Source organism: Megalobrama amblycephala, linkage group LG6 (genome assembly GCF_018812025.1).
Source record: "Megalobrama amblycephala isolate DHTTF-2021 linkage group LG6, ASM1881202v1, whole genome shotgun sequence".
In the NCBI taxonomy this organism is placed as follows: Eukaryota; Metazoa; Chordata; class Actinopteri; order Cypriniformes; family Xenocyprididae; genus Megalobrama; species Megalobrama amblycephala.
The window spans coordinates 43935593-43959399 of NC_063049.1; the positions used below are offsets into that span (position 1 = coordinate 43935593).

Here is a 23807-nt window from a genome sequence, read left to right on the forward strand (position 1 = left end):
GATACGCGTGTAATCTCTCAACCAGTGTTTCTACGGAGCCCTGCACATAATTACAAAAATATGTTAAATTGTGTGCATGATTTACTAATTCGTTCCCTCGATTTGCTAAATCAAGCGCACGATTTACAAAAAAGGGAAATAATTAGTAAATCAAGGGAATAAAATAGTAAAACGTGCGCACGATTAAGCAAATCGAGAGAACAAAATAATAAATCTTGCGCACGATTTAGCAAACGGAGGGAATAAAAATGGTAAATCATGGGCACAATTTACTTTTTTCCCCCCTGCAGGTCACATGCGAGGAAATATGTTTGTTTAAATGTATGTTTAAATACATTTGCGGTTTAAATATATGTTTAAACTGCAAAAAGACATCAATAAAACAGCTTGATAATAATATCTCATGTAGCATTACATTTACCTCAGGCAAGTCATTCAGTGTCCACAGCATGTTAGAAATGAACACTAGAGGGCAGCATTTCACTTAATATATGCACTATATTGGCTTATATATTCATTATATTTACTTTACCTGTTAGTAAAGTCTTAATTATTTAATATATGTTTAAATAAATTTGCCATGGAAACAAGTTATGACAGTAACTGTGTTAATGAATTGGAGTAATTAATGTAAAATCTGACTTATGTGCAATTTATTTGAGTTTTGATTATTATATCTAAAAATAAATTGCAACTGAATTTAATAGTTTGGGCTCTGCTGTTAATTGTAACTTTTAATATTATAGTAATGTTCAAGAAAGGGCTCCCTGTATATAGTTTACAGCATTAGCTGAGATTTATCCTTAAAAAAATGTTAATTATAATTTAATTTATTTAAATAGAGAGACTCAGTTTAATACCACTGTTTAATAAAAAAGAAGCAATTTTATGTTTAGTTTTCTCCCCCCTGCTGTACCGAACCGAGACTTCAATATTGGGGTACGTAACGAACCGTCATGTTTGTGTACCGTTACACCCCTAATAGTTAATGTTTTTACTCTATTCACCTGTAGTGTCTTGCCTTAAAACACACATTATAACAGTTAGTTATAGGGATGCAACATTTTGACCGATACCGATAACCGATAATCCTTTATATTTGAAAGCCGATAACCGATATATTGGCCGATAAATCTAAATCAAACATTTTTTATAGCATTTTTGAGAGCCTGTTACAAAAACAAAAGTTTCACCATTAAAATCCATGTCCCAAACACACAATTATAATGTTCTCATTATAATTTTATGTAGTCTATATGACAGACTTGCACTGCACATGTTGCACTTAACTGTATTTTGCTTTTTGAAGTGATTTCAGTCATATTTCATGCAAGTCAAAACCATCATGGTGAACGGTGCACATCTGAAGAGTCTCAGCTTTAATATATCGGCCACATTTTCTTATCGGGCCGATAATGATAACACTGAACACATATCAGCCGATACCGATATGGTGGCCGATATATTTTGTTAGTTATACAAAATTAGACAGTTTAACTAACTTGAACACATTCTCTTCAAACTGTTTTTGCAGTCGAAACAGAAAACCGACCGCTGAAGAGAATAAAACGTGTACTTGCATTGGGTTATTAATGCAACCGTGTCAGTCTCGTGTCTGTGTTTATATGTAGAAAACGTCTGAGAGCTGGAAATGTTGCTGAACATCCACTTCAGTCAGGACCACAGAAACAAACTGGCCGGTCAAATGTACATGGGTCTGGGATGTTCAGGTCGGGTCCTTCATGTGTCTGTCAGACGCTGGCGCAGCGGGACGTCAGGGTCGGATGGTGGCTGGATGGGGGGACGCTGTTCTCCGGGCCGCCCAGAATGTCGAAGCAGAGGGTCTCCACCGCGTCCAGCCGCTCGATCTGGACCAGACGGGTCAGGAGGTCTGGGATGCTGTAACCCGCCGTACTGATCCGGTCGAAGAGCTGCATGCCGTCGCTCATGCCGCCGATCTCGTCGCGCTTCAGCCCGAAGCTCTCGGCGAGGTGCCGCCACGTCTTGACCACGGCCTTGTCTGTGCTGTAGGTGGCGCTGAGCATGCGGCTGGTGCGCTCCAGACAGTCGAACGGCAGCTCGGTCGGACTCAGACCTGCGCAGATGAAGAACACGAGCCTTAGAACATCATCATCATCATCATCATCATCATCATCGGAGTAAAACGCATCATCATCACCATCATCAGGAAAAACATTGACAACCAACACACTACCTGAACTGTTTATTGTGCAAAAGTAATACAAATTTGAATTATTATTATTATTTTATATTTATTATTTTTATTATTACACTTACTTTTAAAAATTATTATTTAAGAACGATTATTTATTTTAAAAAATATATGTAATAATAGTACCAGAACGGTTTATAAATTAAAAATTATTATTTCCTTTTAAAAATAAATGTAGTAGTAGAAATAATAATAATAATAGTAGTAGTAGTCGAACTGTTTATTGTGCACAAGCAGCAAAGAAAATTATATTTATTTTTAGTATTACAGTTACTTTTAAATTATTTAAAAATAATAATAATAATAATAATAATAATAGTACCAGAACTTTTTTAGCACAAAAGTAAAACAATTATATATATATATATATATATATATATATATATATATATATATATAATTGTATTATATTTTTTTATTTATTAAATTAATTTAAAATTATCATTATTTATTTAGAAAAATAAGTGTAGTAATAATAATAATAATAGTACCAGAACTGTTTATTGTACAAAGGTAACAAAAATATTTTAAAAATATAAATATAAATAAATATAATTTTTTTTAATATTTATAAATATAAATATATATATTTTAAATATATATATAAAATATTTATTTATTCTTTTTTAAAGATTTATTTATAAATCATTATTTTTTACATTTATTTTTATTTTATTGCACATAATGTTTAATTAACAATTATTTTTAAAATAAATGTAGTAATAATAATACTAATAATATAAGTACATTTTGAATTATTTTAAAAATGTTTATTTTTATTAGTAACATTTTTTTATTAATTTACTATATATTTTTAATATATATGCAATAATTACAATAGTACCAGAACTGTTTATTGTACAAAGGTAACAAAAATCTTTTAAAAAATATTTTTTTACATTTATTTATTCTTTTTTTTTAAGGTTTATAAATCATTATTTTTTTACATTTATTTTTATTTTTATTAAACATAATGTTTAATTTACAATTATTTTTTTTAAATAAATGTAGTAATAATAATACTAATAATATAAGTACATTTTGAATTATTTTAAAAATATATATTTATTTTATTATTACATTTTGAATGATTTTACAATATTTTTTTAATATATGCAATAATCATAATAGTACCAGAATTGTTTATTGTACAAAAGTATTGTATTCCTTAGAATTGAAAGATTTAATTTTGAGTAATTTATTTATTATATAAATGATGTTAAAATGCATTTGACTTTATAAGAAATCAGTATTTTTACCAACAAGAGCAACTCTTGCTTCATTTGATTTCTGGATGATTTAATGTATTGTAAAATGTATTTGGCCTGGAGGATGAACACAGATAGGTCTGATATTCTCCTCAAAGCTGCAGCTGAAGTGTGAAGTGTGTTTGCAGTGATATTCACACACAGCTGTCTGTGTTTTACAGGCTTCACACAGTCTTTATGAAGCCACAGCGCTGTAAAGTCTCACTCACCCTCCGCAACACTGCAGGCTTTTGAGTACAAGTCCAGGATCTTTTTCCTTCTGCTGTGAATCTGCAGAAACAGGAAATGTTTGGATGAGTCACACGGAGAAAGAGACAAATGTGAATCCGCAGCACTCGTTCAGACGGAGAGCAGACAATGGGAAGATTTTAAGATGTGAGAGGCGTGATGGGATATGCTTTATACTTTTCAGTGTTTCACATCAGTTTCACTGACTTGAATCTTTAAACTGCAAAAAGATTCTTACAAAGTATTTATTGTTTTCCAGTACAAATATCTAAACATTATATTAAGTCATAATTATGAGGTAAAAATTAGAAATTACGACCAAAAGTCAGTTATGACTTTTTATATCATAATTTAGACTTCATGTTAGTTTCAACTTCTCTCATAATTGACTTTGTCAATTTCGACTTTGAACGTCAATTTCTACTTTTTGTTATAATTTCAATTTAGTATATCAATTTTGACTGTCAATTTTGACTTTTCATCTCACTTTCGACTCTCCTCTCATAATCAACTTAGTATGTCATAATTTTGACTTTGAATGTCAATTTTGACTCATAATTTCAAATTAGTGTCAATTATAACTTTTTATTTTATAATTTAGACTTAATCTGCTTCAACTCTTCTCTCATAATTGACTTTTTGTCAATTTTGATTGTCAATTTCAACTTAGTGTCATTATGACTTGTCAGTTTTGACTTTTTATGTTATAATTTTAACTTATATCAATTTCAACTGTCAGTTTCAACTTTTTGTCAATTTCGACCTTTCATCTCACTTTCGATTCTCTCATAATCGACTTTCATAATTTCGACTTTGAATGTCAGTTTTGACTGTCATTATTTCAACTTAGTGTCAATTGACTTTTTATCTCATAATTTAGACTTCATCTCAGTTTCGACTCTTCTCTCATAATTTACTTTTTGTCAATTTCAACTTTGAAAGTCAATTTCTACTTTTTGTTATAATTTCAACTTAGTATATGAATTTCGACTGTCAATTTCAACTTAGTATATCAGTTTTGACTTAGTAAGTGAACTTTGATTTTGTCAATTTTAACTTTTTATCTTTATTTCGACTCTTTTCTCATAGACTTTATGTTATATTTTATGTTATAATTTTAACTTACTATATCAATTTCAACTTTTTGTCAATTTTGACTTTTCATCTCACTTTCGATTCTTCTCTCATAATCAACTTAGTATGTCATAATTTCAACTTCGAATGTCAATTTTGACTCATAATTTCAAATTAGTGTCAATTATAACTTTTTATTTTATAATTTAGACTTAATCAGTTTCGATTCTTACCTCATAATTGAATTTTTGTCAATTTCCACTTTGAAAGTCAATTTCTACTTATGTTATAAATTCAACTTAGTATATGAATTTTGACCATCAATTTCAACTTAGTATATCAGTTTTGACTTAGTAAGTGAATTTTGATTTTGTCAATTTTAACTTTTTGTCAATTTCGACCTTTTATCTTTATTTCGACTCTTCTCTCATAGACTTTAGTATGTCATAATTATGATTTGTCAATTTTGACTTTGAATGTCAGTTTTGACTGTCATTATTTCAACTTAGTGTCAATTGACTTTTTATCTCATAATTTAGACTTCATCTCAGTTTCGACTCTTCTCTCATAATTTACTTTTTGTCAATTTCAACTTTGAATGTCAATTTCTACTTTTTTGTTATAATTTCAACTTAGTATATGAATTTCGACTGTCAATTTCAACTTAGTATATCAGTTTTGACTTAGTAAGTGAACTTTGATTTTGTCAATTTTAACTTTTTATCTTTATTTCGACTCTTTTCTCATAGACTTTAGTATGTCATAATTATGACTTGTCAATTTTGACTTTGAAGGTCAAGTTTTACTTTTTATGTTATAATTTTAACTTACTATATCAATTTTGACTGTCAATTTCAATAATTCATAATTGAATTTTTGTCAATTTCCACTTTGAAAGTCAATTTCTACTTATGTTATAAATTCAACTTAGTATATGAATTTTGACCATCAATTTCAACTTAGTATATCAGTTTTGTCTTAGTAGGTGAATTTTGATTTTGACAATTTTAACTTTTAATCATTACCTTTTATGTTATAATTTTAACTTAGTATATCAATTTTGACTGTCAGTTTCAACTTTTTGTCAATTTTGACTTTTCATCTCACTTTCGACTCTTCTCTCAAAATTGACTTAGTATGTCATAATTTCGACTTTGAATGTCAATTTTGACTCATAATTTCAAATTAGTGTCAATTATAACTTTTTATTTTATCATTTAGACTTCATCTCAGTTTCGACTCTTATCTCATAATTGACTTTTTGTCAATTTCGACTTTGAAAGTCAATTTCTACTTTTTATGTTATAATTTTAACTTACTATATCAATTTTGACTGTCAATTTCAACTTTTTGTCAATTTTGACTTTCCATCTCACTTTCGACTCTTCTCTCAAAATCGACTTAGTATGTCATAATTTCGACTTTGAATGTCAATTTTGACTGTCATCATTTCAATTTAGTATGTCAATTATATCTCATAATTTAGACTTCATCTCAGTTTCGACTCTTCTCTCATAATTGACTTTTTGTTCATTTCGACTTTGAAAGTCAATTTCTACTTTTTATGTTATAACTTCAACTTAGTATATGAATTTTGACTTAGTAAGTGAACTTTGATTTTGTCAATTTTAACTTTTTGTCAATTTCGACTTTTAATCTTTATTTCGACTCTTCTCTCATAGACTTTAGTATGTCATAATTATGACCTAGTATGTCATAATGTCAATTTTGACTGTCCTAATTTCAAATTAGTATGTCAATTATGACTTTTTGGGCCAGATTTACTAAATGCTGCAAATTAGCGTGAGAGTGCAATTCCAAAAATGCGCCGATGGGAGTGGTAAATTCTGCGCGTGATCTGCTGACGCGCAAATTAAAGAACACAGACGCAGTCAAATCATTTACATAATGACCAACGCAATCTTCCAAAAGCAGCGCAATTGGGCAATTAGCGTTGGGTTGCAAATAAGCAGAGCTGATGCTCATCAGGTGCGCGTCGACACAGGCCCAACTTGTTACATTTAATATATGGATAACGTCTTCCTCTGGCATTTCAAAGAAATGAATACGAGTGGAAAATATTTACCATGCGCTCTCTGTTCTCTGCGGTGTCTCCTCCTAGCAGCAACAATTGCAGCCATGTCGCAAAATGGGTTAAGACATGCTTTTTATTTAGGCGTTAAATAATGGTGCAAATACCAGTAAATTGACTAGCTCAAACATTAGTAAACTGTGTTGCGCAATTCATTTAAATACTCTCCTCCCACAAATAATTCATTTAAATACTCTCCTCCCACAAATAATTCATTTAAATACTCTCCTCCTCCCATAAATAATTGATTTAAATACTCTCCTCCCACAAATAATTCATTTAAATACTCTCCTCCCACAAATAATTCATTTAAATACTCTCCTCCCAAAGCAAAATAATCTTGTTTTCAGTTTGAAATAAGATTATTTTAAATACCCCATTGGAAGATTTTTTTTGCTTGTTTTAAGGAAAAACTCACTTAATTTTTACTTATTTTTTTTCTGAAAACAAGACAATAATTTTTACTTGTCTTGAAAATGCATCTTGATTTAACAATTTTTAGATATTTGGACTAGAAACGAGACAAAAACTCTAAGTAAGAAAAGCATTTTTTGCAGTGTATGTCAATTTTGAATTGTCATAATTTCAACTTAGTTGACTTTTCATCTCAATTTTGACTCCTCTCATAATTGACGTTCTGTCAATTTTGGACTTATGGCATAATTTCATATATTTTGCAGATATTTTTTTCTTGTTTTAAGCAAAAGCTCACATAATTTTAATAAGTCATGTTGCTTCTCCAGTAAATGATTTGGGAATCTTTAGAATTTTGTATTGGAAAACAAGACAGAAATACTAAGGAAGAGCATCATTTTTTTGCAGTGTAGTTTGAGATTCTGTTTTCTTAATGAAGATTTCAGCCAGTGGACTGCATTAGCACAGGATCATCAGATAATGTGTGTGTGGTGCTGTACTGACGCCGGTGGCTCTGCTGCAGTTGTTGTTGTTGTTGATGGTGTTGGTGGAGCAGGTTTTGTCTCGGGTCAGATGCACCAGGGACAGAAGGCAAAGGTCAGCGGCTCCCTGCTTGTCCTGCGCTGCTTCCTCGTCACTGTCGATGCTGCGACTCAAGAGCTGCTCGTTCTCTGACGACGCGTCGTTCTCGCTGCAACAGAACAAGCGGTCAGTGTTTGATTTATTCTGTAAATGTGTTTCCATTGCAGTTTATGTGCACGTCTTCTCAAAATATGTTTTTTTTTGCGTCTTTTTTCCAGTGTTTTTTATGCGCTATATAAAAACGTGCATACAAATACGTGAATGGAAATTATGATTGTATATCAAATTGGTAAAAATGTCAATTTTGATTTTGTCAGTTTCAACTTTTTGTCAGTTTCGACTTATCTTAATTTTTGAGCAATTACATGAGATATGACCGTTTCAGTAAGTTGTACTGTATCTTTCAACATACCTTCAGAAGTTAATTCATGTTTATTCTGTAACTGGTATTAAAGAGGAAGAGATGATCACGTTCACCGGTTGAACTGAGGCGCCTATACAGAGATCTGTCATGTGCAAAACGTCATTTTCTGTTTGTATTTAGTGATTTCGAGGACAGAATTTGAAGGATGACACTTTATTTCTTATCGAAAGTAACAAAACGCAGAGCTTATTGCGATTATTGGTGGTTAGGCTACAATGTTGCAATGTAATGCTTCGGTACACATGTGCACCGAACTGAAAGCCCTGTACCGAAACGGTTCGATACGAATACGAATACCTACTTTTTATCTTATAATTTAGACTTCATCTCAGTTTTCACTCATTCATTCTCTGATAATTGACTTTTTGTCAGTTTTGACTTTGAATGTCAATTTGGAGTTTTTATGTCATAATTTCAACTATGTCATGTCAGTTTTGACTTAGTATATCAATTTTGACCTTGAATGTCATAATTTTGATTTCGTCACAATTTCAAATTGCCAGTTTTGACTTTTTCATCTCAATTTCGACTCTTCTCTCATAATCAACTTTAGTATGTCATAATTTCAGAACCACCAAACCAATGAGTTTTTTGTTGCGCATCGAGAGATTTATTCAGTAAATGTGTTTCCACTGTAGTTTATGAGCATGTTTTCTCAATAACACTTTTTTATGCACGTCTTTAGAATTTATGCGCATCCTGGCATTTCCATCCAGTGGTTTTTATGCAATATTTCAAAATGTGAAAGAAAACAACTATTTTTTGAGTGATATTTTTACATTTTAAATATCTTGAATGCTGCTTCTCATATTATATCAGGACTGGAGTTTTGCTTGACATTCTTAAAACTATCAAAATGATCTTTAAAATAGATTTACTGCAAAGATATTCTTGCCCTTACTGACCGTGCTGAGGTTTTTACACAAATATCTGCAAAAATAAAACTCTTAGAAGTATTTTAAAATAATCAATGTACAAATGGCAAAAAAATATAAACTGAAACCAATAGTTGTTTTATTGAGAAAGCATACTGTTTTTACACTTTTTGCCAATGTGAAATGTACCCTAAATTATAGAATGATTCATTTACAAATACATCATTAAAATCAAATCTTGTATCTGTTAATGTTGGTTAATGCATTAAAGGATTAGTTCACTTTCAAATTAAAATTTCCTGATAATTTACTCACCCGCATGTCATCCAAGATGTTCATGTCTTTCTTTCTTCAGTCGAAAAGAAATGAAGGTTTTTGATGAAAACATTCCAGGATTTTTCTCCATATAGTGGACTTCAATGGAGCTCAAACGGTTGAAGGTCAAAATTACAGTTTACAGCGATCCCAGATGTGAAATAAGGGTCTTATCTAGAGAAACCATCACTCATTTTCTAAAAAAATTTAAATTTTATACATTTTAACCATAAATGCTCATCTTGAACTAGCTCTCTTCTTCTTCTCTATTTGAATAAGTGTATTACTGCCCTCCACAGGTCAAAGTTTGAACTAATTGTTATATACTTGCACTAGCGTATTGTACATGACAATTTAGTTCAAACTTTGACCTGTGGAGGGCAGTAATACACTTAGCAGTGTCTACACTGCCGGAATTAAAATAGAGAAGAAGAAGAGAGCTAGTTCAAGATGAGCATTTATGGTTAAAATGTATAAAATTTCATTTTTTTTTTTTTTTTTTTTTTTTTAGAAAATGAGCGATGGTTTCTCTACATAAAATGAGAAATAAGGGTTTATTTCTCATCTGGGATCACTGTAAACTGTAATTTTGACCTTTTGGTGCCCATTGAAGTCCACTATATGGAGAAAAATCCTGGAATGTTTTCATCAAAAACCTTCATTTCTTTTCGACTGAAGAAAAAAAAGACATAAACATCTTGGATGTGGGTGAGTAAATTATCAGGAAATTTTAATTTGAAAGTGAACTAATCCTTTAACTAACAACAGCCACGTTTCCATCCAGTTTTTGCGATGTTTTGTTAAGGACAAAGCAAATATGTAAATTTAATGCATTATTTTGCTTTGATGAACTGGCGTTAAAGACTGTTGCAATAAGCAAAGACTGAATATTTCACTCTACCCGTCTTTTTACGGATCCTAAATGTTTTGCATTCAGGACAAAAGAGCTGCTCTGTGTCCAAACCTGCGCTTCGTCAAATAAAGGCACACACACCAAGTCTAGTGTGTTGTTCTTCCCTCATATTAAAATATTTTGATGCTTTAATTGAACTTGTAGGGTCATTAAAAACAAACATCCCCTCCAGACATCACTAGTGCAGCGGATCGTTCGTTTTCCGAGGAATAATTCATACCGAAAAAGTCATTATTTGACAGTCATCGTCACTCTCGACCGGACAGGAGAGTTTATTCCTTCAAGAAAGCTGATGAAAGAGCCTGTTTTAGACGTTTGCTCTTCTGCTTCTCGTGGTTGATGATCATATGCACAGACTAGCCTGTTGTTTTCAGCTCGCAGTTAAATTCCCCAGGAAGAGCTGACAAAGGCGGCTCAGAGACGCGCACAGAATGTCATTGTTTTCAGACACTCGATACCTGCGCTGGTTTGGCTGCGAGTGAAATCACCCGCTCCGCACTTCTGCAGAACTCGCTGATAAACGGACACGATCTATATGAGATAATCTAACATATCTGAGCGCAGTTGATGAGCTGCTGTGATGCAGTTCCAGTGTTTAGCATTTAGAAAAGCAGTTTTATTGCTTTATTCAAGCTTCTGCTGCACCTCAAAAAGGGTTTGAGGCGAAAAAGTGTCATCTTGTGTTTGAAGCGGAGCTATTTTCACCTGGTGGTTTTTGGCTGCGCCGCTGCGTAATTATCACACGCTTGATTATGTTTGTGTGAGATGAACATCTCCTGTGGAGAGCGTCGCTGCAGGCGGGATCTGTGTTCAACTACCTCATCCGTCTGTGAGCCACATAATGTTTCCAGTCAAACGCCGCTGCACAAACACGTCCTGTGGTGGCTGGATTACTGGCACATTCTCACATGAGACGAGGAACGTGTTTGACGCCTCTGTACTGTAGGTGAGGAGACGGTTTCTGCGCACAGACTCACCTCTTTGCTGTTTTTGGAGATGAAGGTTTGAGCTTATCAAATTCATCCTTCTCTGCAAAGATCACCACGCTTTCTGGAACGACAAATGATCTCAGATCAGTTCTCAGAAACTGCAGGAATGAGATCAAGAACACGAAACAGAGCGAAATATTAGCCGTGAGAACTATAGAACTGATATTATGAATGTGACGGGATGAAATATCGTGGGGGATAATAGGGCGGCATGATTTGGGGGGAAATCCAGTTGTGATTTTTCTGATAAAAATTGGGGAAAAATTTAATCTGCTTGTTTGTAGAGCTGCACAATTTGGCCAATTTTTTTTGATAATATATCAATTTGGCATTAAAATAATAATAATAATAATAATAATAAATAAATAATAACAAAAATAATCTTAATAATAATGTTAATAATAATAATAATAATAATAATAATAATGTTAATAATAACAAAATAATCTTAATAATCTTAATTATAATGTTAATAATAATGTTAACAATAATATTATTAATAATAATGTTAATAATGTTAATAATACTGTTAATAATTATAATAATAATAATCTTAATTATAATGTTAATAATGATAATAATAATGTTAATAATAATGTTAATACTGCTACTACTAATAACAATGTTAATAATGATAATAATAATAATGTTAATACTGCTACTACTAATAATAATAATTTTAATACTACTACTAATAATAATAATGTTAATAATGTTAATAATAATGTTAATAATTATAATAATAATCATCTTAATTATAATGTTAATAATGTTAATAATAATGTTAATACTGCTACTACTAATAATAATATTAATAATAATAATAATAATGTTAATAATAATGTTAATAATGTTAATAATAATGTTAATAATTATAATAATAATCATCTTAATTATAATGTTAATGTTATAAATAATGTTAATACTGCTACTACTAATAATAATATTAATAATAATGTTAATAATGTTAATAATAATGTTAATACTACTACTACTAATAATAATGTTAATAATAATGTTAATACTACTACTACTAATAATAATGTTAATAATAATGATAATAATAATGATGTTAATAATAATGTTAAGAATAATGATGTTAATAATAATGTTAATGTTACTAATAATGTTAATAATGTTACTAATAATGTTAATAATAATGATAATAATGATAATAATAATGATGTTAATAATAATGTTAAGAATAATGTTAATAATGTTAATAATAATGTTAATTATAATGTTAATAATAATAATAATAATAATAATGTTAATTATAATATCAATAATAATATTAATAATTATAATTATTATTAGAAATATAAAAATGACTAAATAAAAACAAAAAAAGAAATATAACTGTTGCAATATTTCACTGTAAAATTAAAAAATCAAGTATTTAAGAAAAATAACACAACGAACAGATCACTGGACAACGAGCTGCTTGCGTGTAAATGAACAGTGCTTCACTCTGACAAACACAGAACATATATTTATCCAATTAAATTGCAGCCTTTGCAGTTTGATAATTGCACAAATCCATATCATGATGTTATTTTGATGAATCGTGCAGCGCTAATGAATGACATCAACATTTAAAAAGGACAGATTCACCATCAAACAGCCCTGAAAGTTAAAGAGCAGATGAATGAGTGTTACTGTACGTCCCAACATTAATCTGGTTTCAGACCGGATGAGCGAACACCTACTGTACACCGCTAGACGTGTGTTTATCCCCTTATTAATTCCCAGCGGATATTCTTAGCTAAGCCACTTATGATAACTGGTTACAAGGAAAAGATGGGCTCATGTGCTCACAGCTGTAACGCTGACATCTACTTCCCTCTGCTGTGAGCGTTCACACGGTCACAAAACTTTCCCTTTATTTCTGGCATTTCCATATCAAATCAGTTTTGTTCCAGTAGCTCAAGCATCGGCCAAGTGCAAATGTACTTGAACTTGAATGTATTAGTGTGTAAACTGCTCATATAAATGAATGCATAATGTGTATTCATAATTCATGCATAAAACAATTTCACAACTCTTGTTTTGATGTCCAGAAGAGCTTTTCAAGAGGTTTCAAAAAGACATTGTTTTTAATTGTGATGATGATTCATGCATCTTTCCCATTTTTTTTTTTTTACTGTAAATTTAAGTATTTTTACAGTGAAGTTCAGCTGTTATAAATTATAAATTTCAAGGATTTTTACTAGGATTTTTTTTTAAACCATATATTTTTACATGTTGTTTATTAAAAGGTGAAGAACAGCCATCATGCCTTCCTTATAAAAACTCCAATGAACATATAATAATAAACATTTTACTGGACTGCACTTTTTTTAATATAAATGGATATTTTTATTCAGAGAAATGTAAATAACTGTAAAAAAGTACACAGTAAAATACCGTTAAAGTGATATACCATAAAAACAATGCATTCTGGGTAATATTTGTCATTTTAAGAAAAGAGGCCTATAGGATACTTTCTCGAAAATGACAAATAATATTACCCAGAATGCATTGTAATATACAGAAGTAATATACTGTAAAAACAATGCATTCTGCGTAATATTTGTCGTTTTCGACAAAGTATCCTATAGGTCAGGGGTTCCCAAACTTTTCAGCCCACGACCCCCAAAATAACGATGACAGTGACTCGCGACCCCCACTATCCTCGGAGGTGGTTAATGAGTTGTGCACAAAGGCGCACACGCACTAACGCATGTTTCACACATAGGCCTACTCTGTTTGCAGTGCGCATTTTTTTCTGTGCCCATATTAACGGATTTCACACTGCACGCGGATGCGGTCCGGCAGTGCGTTCCAGGAGCGGTGCGTCTGCAGCAGTGCAGCGATCATTTACGCGCCGAGTCTATTTTTGCTGTGCTGCACAGCGCTGAATTAAAACGACAGCGCACTGTTCGCATTAAAATAAACATGTATTGACGCGAAAAAACTAGTAATTTCACCATAGATTCATATAGTTCAAAGTCTCTGTTACACAGTTTAAACACGGCATTTTTGCCTCGGGTAAAGCAAGGAAAATAACACCTTACCAGGCATTTAGGTGAACAAGGAGACATAAACAATAGCACTCGTCTCTTCGTGAAGGTGGAAAAACAGTTCTTTATGACCTGAGGGATTTATTGTAAAAAGATTTAAAAGGAAAGAAAAGACGAGAGTCGCCTGTTTTTGTCTATTTTAAGTTTTTTTTTAAAAAAAACGTTTTTGATTTTAACATAAAGCTTACGTTAAAATGTTTTGCCACTTGCGTAAGCAACATAATATATAAATCTAAAGTATTACTTCAGATAAATATAAAGTATGATATGAATAAACGTTTAAATATAGTGCGTTTAAACGTGACATCTATGAAATATAGTGTAGGCCTATACAAAGAGAATCGCTGTGCTGACAAGCCATATTCAGTAACAACTTTTGGATTTGAAATAAAAATAAGTAAATGTTGTGTTTGTGATACACAGCCATGGAGCAGTTGCGCACTGCAAACGCGGCATATGTGAAGCGCGTGCTTCTCCGCTCTCCTCCGCCGGCCTCCCTGCGTTGTCTTTTTTGATCGATATTAACCAACGTTTCATTTCGACACATGTCTGAATGTTTAACATGTTGCAGTAAACTGACCTGCTGCAGCTGATGCTGTTGCTACTATGTCATTAATCTGTCGTAATCACCTCAGGAGTCACGGCCGAGGAAAGGAAACTCGAAAGGTTGATGGCTTTTTTTTTTATTTGCATGGTTTTTGTTTTTAATTTTACTACTATTTTTAGTATTTTGTGACAATTATTGATAGAATATACTCTTTCTAATCGTTTAATTATTATTATTTTTTTATTTTTTATTTTTTTTATTTCTGGAAATCATCTCGCGACCCCCCGGTGGGTCGCGACCCCGACTTTGGGAACCACTGCTATAGGTTACTGTCTCGAAAGTGACTAATAATATTACCCAGAATGCACTGTTTTACGGTATGTTACTGTTTCAATGGAAAACGGTATTTTACTGTGTACATTTGTTTAGTTTTTTGTAGTGTGTTAAATCTCAACTATATTTGTTATTCACTCTGGTCTCACCATGAAGATAAAATATAATTTAATAGTGATAATAAAAATTATACATAATAATAAATAAACATTAAATAAATAAAGTGAGTGCAGTGAGCTCACTGGAAAAGGACAAATCAAAAGAAATGTTCATTATTACCTAGAATTCGTTCAAATGCAAAAATTATCAACAAAAAGTACAAACAATATTTGTACTTTACGATATCTTAAACGTTCTTGGTGTGAACGGGCATTAATATGAGTAGAAATACATAACACAAATATTGTTTGTACTTTTTGTTGCTAAATTTCAAATGCAATGTATTTCTACTCATATTAAGGCCACACCAAGAACGTTTAAGATATCGTACTATTTATTATTATTGCAGTTTTGTCGTCTGCCACTTTAAATGTTCGAGCTCGTAAAGCAGGATTGATTCTGATTGGCTGTCTGTGTTTTTATCATTCATCATTTGCAAAAACAATATCGTTCCTCTGTGCCGCTAACGTTATAGTAGTAGTGTGGACTCTGCTACTCTTTCACATGTATAGCTATATCTTTATCTTCATAGTTAGCGTCTGTGGTGTTAACGTGCCGTTAGAGTGATTGATTGATTGATCACTAAATGAGCCGCAGTGAGAGTGAGTGAAATGTAATTTTGAGGGTTTTTTCTTCGGACTGTATGTAGAGACGTGTTGAGAACATCCAGTGCCGTCAGCGAGAGCTGCGGGCTGAACGCAACATTCCTGATTATCCCTCCTTCATGAGTGCTGGAGGTCTGGAGCGTCACTCTGATGAGCGTCAGATCTTCTTAAAATTAGGCTTTTTTCCATGTTCATCTGTCTTTAGTGTGCAATGTTGCTGTTTGAGCATGAAAAAGAAGCTATTTTCTATATCAGCATCACTGAATCGCCTCCATTGAGTTTTCTTCCAGGAACGAACACGTCACAATATTCCTCGTTTAAATAATTCATATGCAGAATAAAGGGCCGTGGCCTGGTTGAGTTAGATAATATTGTGTTGAAACTGGCGGTTATGGAAAGGGGCGGGACATTTCCCAAACACCAATCAATCACAACACACTGCTCCAGCCGACCAATCAGAGCACATTGTGCTTTTCAGAAGGAGGGGCTTCATAGAGACAGGAACTAAACAGAGCGTTACTGACAGACTGGGAAGAGAGGAGCTGCAACAACGGAGAATATGAGGAAAACCTGTTCTAGTGGAGCCCAAAAACAACATTAAGCTCCTCTTAAATCAGTTTAACACCTAAAGATGTTAGCCGGAGTGTTAAACGAAGCGTTCTCTCACCTTGAACCTCTTTCTTCTCCTCCTGCTTGTTTGTTTGGGCTTCCACAGTCTTTATTATTTGTCCAGAACAGCATGCTGGGAAAAAAATTGTTTGGTTAGCCTCACAGTGCACTGTTGTTCATTTAACGTCTGGAGCAATAAGAAAGACTTTGAAATATGGCAATGATCAAGCAAATGTAGAGCAGAAAGCCTCAAACTGTGGTGAGAGCTTCCCTGTGGATGAACAACACACATCATCTGTGAGGAACGTTCACAAGAGACCAACACACACACACACACACACACACACTGATTCATGATGGATTTTAGAAGAGAAACACACAACTACTCTGCTACTGAGGCGAATAATGACACTATTGTCTTTTTCGAGCTGCAGAATTTGAATTTGTCGATAAAAAAAGACTGTTAATTAGTTAACGGTAAAATAAGTTTATAAAGTGAAAAACTGTAGGCCTATTAGATCTAATTTGTTGTTAAATGGATGTTTATTGCATTATTTTAGTGCACTGTGAACTTTGTTCATCATGTGGTTGTCAGTATATTATTATAACCCCTCCCGTTTGAACCACCCACTCTAAGCGGGACTCGAACCCGGGTCTCTGGCATGGGAGGTGGGCCCTCTAACAAGCAGGCTAAAGACTGCAGCCTCTAGTCGCTAGAGCGCCACTTGGGATCAGGGAGGTTTTCAGGCCTACGTCTGTTACATTATAAAGGTAAAACGAATGTGTTTAGTTTTAGCAAACTAACCTTGTCCGCTCGGTTTGGCCTTCAGGATGTAGAACATAATGATCATCACTATAGCGATTGCCATGATGAAGATGGTTGACATGGCGATGATGAGGGCTGTTGCTAGATGACCTTGTCCTGTTGGATCTGGAACACAGTAAAAGATTCTAAACTGATACATTTACAGTAATGAAGTGTTTTAAATGGTTGTTTATTTTGATGTTATTATTAAAGGATTAGTTCACTTTCAAATTAAAATTTCCTGATAATTTGCTCACCCCCATGTCATCCAAGATGTTCATGTCTTTCTTTCTTCAGTCGAAAAGAAATGAAGGTTTTTGATGAAAACATTCCAGGATTTTTCTCCATATAGTGGACTTCAATGGGCACCAAACGGTTGAAGGTCAAAATTACAGTTTACAGCGATTCCAGACGAGAAATAAGGGTCTTATCTAGAGAAAGAATCGCTCATTTTCTAAAAAAAAAAAATTAAACATTTTATACATTTTAACCATAAATGCTCATCTTGAATTAGCTCTCTTCTTCTTCTCTATTAGAATTCCAGCAGTGTAGACACTGCTAAGTGTATTACTGCCCTCCACAGGTCAAAGTTTGAACTAAGTTGTCATATACAATACGCTAGTGCAAGTATATAACAATTAGTTCAAACTTTGACCTGTGGAGGGCAGTAATACACTTAGCAGTGTCTACACTGCTGGAATTCTAATATAGAAGAAGTAGAGAGCTAGTTGAAGATGAGCATTTATGGTTAAAACTTATTTATTTTTTAGAAAATGACCAATGGTTTCTCTAGATAAGACTCTTATTCCTCGTCTGGTATCGTTTAAAGCTCTTTGAAGTTGCACTGAAACTGTAATTTTGACCTTCAACCGTTTGGTGCCCATTGAAGTCCACTATATGGAGAACAATCCTGGAATGTTTTCATCAAAAAAACCTTCATTTCTTTTCAACTGAAGAAAGAAAGACATGAACATCTTGGATGACATGGGGGTGAGTAAATTATCAGGAAATGTTTATTTGAAAGTGAACTAATCCTTTAATACTGAATGTTGCTGCTGCTTTATTAAAGCAATTAGGCTGCATGTTACAGTTATTTTACATGTTTAAGACTAAAATCTGCTACATTAATATAAAATGAGAACATGTCATTGGAGATCATGTGATCAGTACGGCAGTGAAAAGTTCCCAGCATGGTTTTACCTTTCTCCGGCTGCTGAAATACAGTGGTGCTGCTGGACGAGACACTGGGAGCTTGACCTGCTGATGACGGTGTGGATCGCATGCCTTTAAAACAACAAGCAATTTATGCAAGAGAGTTAGTGGTTAAATAAAACCACATTCATGTGATAAAGAGTCAGCTGCAGTAGCCCTCCTGATACTAGCTGGTCTACAGAGTTAAAAACAAAAGACTTGAATAAAAGCAGTCAATGTAATAGTGTTTTTCACATTACACATGGCTTCAAAGCAGCTTTACAGAAAATCATACTGTTATGTTTGTAACGCCGTAGTACTTTAGCATTGAGCAAGGGTCGGGACCGGGCGAAATGATGATATATAATAATAATAAACAATTTAAACGGTTCCATTTTATCATATTAGAGATTTAATCTTGGTTCCATTCTATTATAGTAGAGATTTAAATACTGTTCCATTTTTTTTTGGTAGAGATTGAGACGGTTCCATTTTGTTCTAGTCGAGATTTAAGGTCGCCCATTTTTGTTCTAGTAGAGATTTAAATGTTGTTTGGTTTTGTTTGTTCTAGTAGAGATTACACACAGTTTCAAAGCAGCTGAGTCTTTATCACATTTTGTTCTAGTAGAGATTTAAATGTCGTTCCATTCCATTATAGTAGAGACATTTCAATATGGTTCCATTGTGTTTTGGTAGAGATTGAGACGGTTCCATTTTGTTCTAGTCGAGATTTAAAGGTCGCCCATTTTTGTTCTAGTAGAGATTTAAATGCCGTTCCATTTTGTTCTAGTAGAGATTGAAATGTTGTTCAGTTTTGTTCTAGTAGAGATTTAAATGTTGTTCCATTCCATTATAGTAGAGACATTTTATTACGGTTCCATTTGGTTTTGATAGAGATTTAAACAGTTCCATTTGATCATATTAGAGATTTAAACTTTGTTCCATTCTATTATAGTAGAGATTTAAATACTGTTCCATTTGGTTTTGGTAGACATTTAATGGTTCCATTTTGTTCTAGTAGAAATTTAAATGTTGTTTGGTTTTGTTTGTTCTAGTAGAGATTACACATGGTTTCAAAGCAGCTGACTCTATCACATTTAGTTCTAGTAGGAGATTTAAATGTCGACGGTTTTGTTCTTGTCGAGATTTAAATGTTGCATGGTTTTGTTCTAGTTGAGTTTTAAATGTCATCGGATTTGTTGTAGTACAGATTTAAATGCCATTCCATTTTGTTCTAGTAGAGATTTAAATGTTGTTCCATTCCATTATAGTAGAGACATTTTAATATGGTTCCATTTGGTTTTTATAGAGATTTAAACGGTTCCATGTTATCATATTAGAGATTTAATCTTGGTTCCATTCTATTATAGTAGAGATTTAAATACTGTTCCATTTTGTTTTGGTAGAAATTTAGACGGTTCCATTTTGTTCTAGTTGAGATTTAAATGTTGCCCATTTTTGTTCTAGTTGAGATTTAAATGTCGTTCCATTGTGTTCTATTAGAGATTTAAATGTTGTTCCATTCCATTATAGTAGAGACATTTTAATACGGTTCCATTTGGTTTTTATAGAGATTTAAACGGTTCCATTTTGTTCTAGTCAAGATTTAAAGGTTGCCCATTTTTGTTCTAATAGAGATTTAAATGCCGCTCCTTTTTGTTCTATTAGAGATTTAAATGTTGCATGGTTTTGTTCTAGTAGGTTTTGTTCTAGTTGAGTTTTAAATGTCACCAGATTTGTTCTAGTAGAGATTTAAATGTTGCTTCATTTTGTTCTAGTAGAGATTTAAAGGTCGCCCATTTTTGTTCTAGTAGAGATTTCAATACGGTTCCATTTTGTTCTAGTAAGAGATTGAAATGTTGTTCGGTTTTGTTCTAATTGAGTTTTAAATGTCATCAGATTTGTTGTAGTAGAGATTTAAATTTTGTTCCATTCCATTATAGTAGAGATTTCAATACGGTTCCATTTTGTTTTGGTAGAGATATAAACCGTTCCATTTTATCATAGCAGAGATTTTAACGTTCCATTGTATTATAGTAGAGATTTAAATGGTGTTCCATTATATTATAGTAGATATTTAAATACTGTTCCATTTGGTTCTAGTAGAGATTTAAATGTCGCCCGGTTTTGTTCTAGTAAGTGATTTAATTGCCTGGTTTTGTTCCATTAAGAGATTTAAATGTTGGTCAGTTTTCTTTAGTGAAAAATAGCCGGTTGTCAAAGAGTCATTTAAGCGACAATGTTAAGAAATGTAGAGTATGGCTTTCATTTCAGTCAGTAAATCTCTGATTTCAGGCAGAATTACTATAATGTGATGACATTCCTTACTGTGGTTGAAAACGACTTAATTTTTCTTCACTTTAAATGGAAATGTTGTTTGATAGAGTATAATTTGATGCAGCATGACATTTACTGTATAACAATCCAACATTACATATGAGACACTAACAGTCTTAATGGGCTCAAACACAAATCTACCTCTTCAAAAGTGTTTTAATCTACAGAAAGAGTGTTTTCAGCTACATGAGTCACTCGAAGTATTGATTTAATTATGACCAACTGATGTGAAAAGCAAACAGCTCCCACACGAACAGCACAATTTGTCAAAGTTCTCATACATTTGACGTCTTTGCTTATTTCTTTCTCATTGAGAGTGTCAAACACATTGTAAATGAAATAAATGCCGTAAGGATCGTTCGCTGAAACCTGATCAGTCATTTGGCAGAAGGCTGAGGTCTGACTTACTCATTACGGCTCTAGGGCTGTTCATTAGAATCCATTAGAAATCTGATGTCACAGGAGAAGCAGCACTCAACGACTTCATTATTTAATGCCCGCTTGTCTTTTTAAATGCACATGATCCGAAGGTTTCTGCTTGATCCCATTATACGTGACCGGCGACTGAAAACAGCGAAACATGCGATGCTGACAAAGACTCTATGCGCTTTTATTAGAATCACATGTTGGCATGTGTGAGGTCCGCTGGTGGACAGAGGATGCATGTTTTTCACCCATGTGAAATACAAGCAGCAGCAAGTTAATAATCTTTTTATTTCCTCAAAACTCTTAATTATCAGACACAACCTGCGCTGCGGGCGAGCATAATTTGCAGATTACCTGGCGAGTGTGAGCATGTCTTCACCCGAGCGACTCTCTGCATAGTTTCAAAGCTTTAAAGGGCCTGTTTGTTACGTTTTTTAAATTAAATATCATTCCCACCTACTTCATTTCTGACACCACACAATAGAAAACAATTAAAGAGGCAGCGAAAACACCAGGACCGGCGCAGACGTGTTTCACACATCAAAAAAAGTTTCTGCAATTAAAATTTTGGTAACACTTTACAATAGGGTTTTTATTTGTTAAAATTAGTTAGTTAACATGAACTAACAATGAACAACACTTCTGGAGCATTTATTAATCTTAATGTTAATCACAAACAATCTTCAAAAACAAAGGTTAACTGTAGTTAGTGCACTGTAAAAAATGATTTTCTTCCTCAGTATCTTTGTCTGGTTTTCCAGTACAAATATCTAAATATTTGTAAATCAAGATACATTAACTGGTGAAGCAAGATAAAAAGATCAAATTTTTCTTACTCCATTCGCAGATATTTTTTCTTGTTTTAAGCAAGATTAATCTTGATTTAAGCATGTCTAGATATTGGAAAACAAGACAAAAATTAGAGTTAGAGCATCTTTTTTTAATTGTATTTTTATAATCTAACATAAACAAATATTCATTAATTGTAACACTTTAAAATGAGGTTTCATTTTCTTTTACTCCTTTTCTGAAGAAACATCACAGACTTGGAGTACAACATGGCCAAATCTGGTTGAGAACAAACTGGGATTTAAAAAAGAAATTAGCAAAACAAAACAATAAAAAGCCTGGCTCTCTTTCCATCGGTGAAACCTGGAGTTAATTTGTTCCCTTTTCTTCCACAAACAATGACATTTTATCCTAAATAAAATCAAACCCCCAAAACCTGAATGGAAACCAGACGTCATTATTTACTGCACTAATTCAGAAATGAAAAATACTCGCTGCTACTTTCTGTAATGTTTTAGAGGATTACGCAGCTTTAAATCTGAGGGTTAAATGGGAATGATTTCCGCTGGTCGCGAGCGCTTCTGCTGTGTGTCACTGCGCGCCTGCGGTCTGTTCCATTCAGTCACTGCTTCAGGTATGCACTGTTAATCAGTGAGTCAACGATGTTATGAACGATCTGCCAAACACTAAACCAAGGCCAAGAGAAGGAAAATAAATCTTAAAAATATTCATCCACCGCAAACTTGCTGGCTGATGGACTCCAGGCGGCCCCGAGCTCCTCAGCGCCGCTTTATTGATGACCTGCTATTTGTTTCACTAAAGGAACTCGGGGAACTCTGGTTGGGTTTTGGTTTGGGTTTAGTATCCCCGTATTCTGTGGTAAAATGCGTGTGGGCCTCGTACGGCAAACCAGAACAGGAATGGAAGCGTTTATTTTGTGTTTATGCATCGCTGAATAAAAATGAGCAAACCGGAGACAGGTGGAGATGCAGTGAGATGAGCACAAATGAAGGACAGAAAGTTCTTACACTCTTTGATGTTGCGTGGAGCGTTTTGACAGGAATGACACACCATCCCGTAGATGTTACGCGGCCTGTTTTCCAGAATGTAGTACCTGAAGGAGAAGAGATTTCAGAACTCAATGTACTACTCATTTTTAAAGAAATAAAGGATTAATGTAAGATTTAGGCAGGACAAGTTCATCACTGTAGCACATTACAATACTTGTTATTCTGAGTGATTGACAGAGAGAGATAGACAGACAGACAGATAGATAGATAGATATAGACAGACAGACAGACAGACAGATAGATAGATAGATAGATAGATAGATAGATAGATAGATAGATAGATAGATAGATGATAGACATACAGACAGATAGATAGATAGATAGATAGATAGATAGATAGATAGATAGATAGATAGGTATAGACAGACAGACAGACAGATAGATAGATATAGACAGACAGACAGACAGATAGATAGATAGATAGATAGATAGATAGATAGATAGATAGATAGATAGATAGATAGATA

At 33.0% G+C, this 23807-nt stretch overlaps 1 protein-coding gene across 1 annotated transcript in view; it reads right to left on the reverse strand.

The window, feature by feature from the left end:
* Positions 1–1356: 1356 nt before the first annotated feature.
* The window catches only part of edar (ectodysplasin A receptor), a 59432-nt gene continuing 36981 nt past the window's right edge, over positions 1357–23807 (reverse strand). Inside the window, exons 5-12 of the mRNA XM_048194801.1 lie at positions 23299–23384; positions 18728–18811; positions 17528–17653; positions 16781–16855; positions 11396–11468; positions 7814–8000; positions 3711–3771; positions 1357–2095 (exon numbers count right to left, since the gene is read on the reverse strand). Of these exons, the coding sequence (XP_048050758.1) occupies positions 1752–2095; positions 3711–3771; positions 7814–8000; positions 11396–11468; positions 16781–16855; positions 17528–17653; positions 18728–18811; positions 23299–23384 (1036 nt within the window). The 3' untranslated portion in view covers positions 1357–1751. The remainder of the gene's footprint in view (positions 2096–3710; positions 3772–7813; positions 8001–11395; positions 11469–16780; positions 16856–17527; positions 17654–18727; positions 18812–23298; positions 23385–23807) is intronic.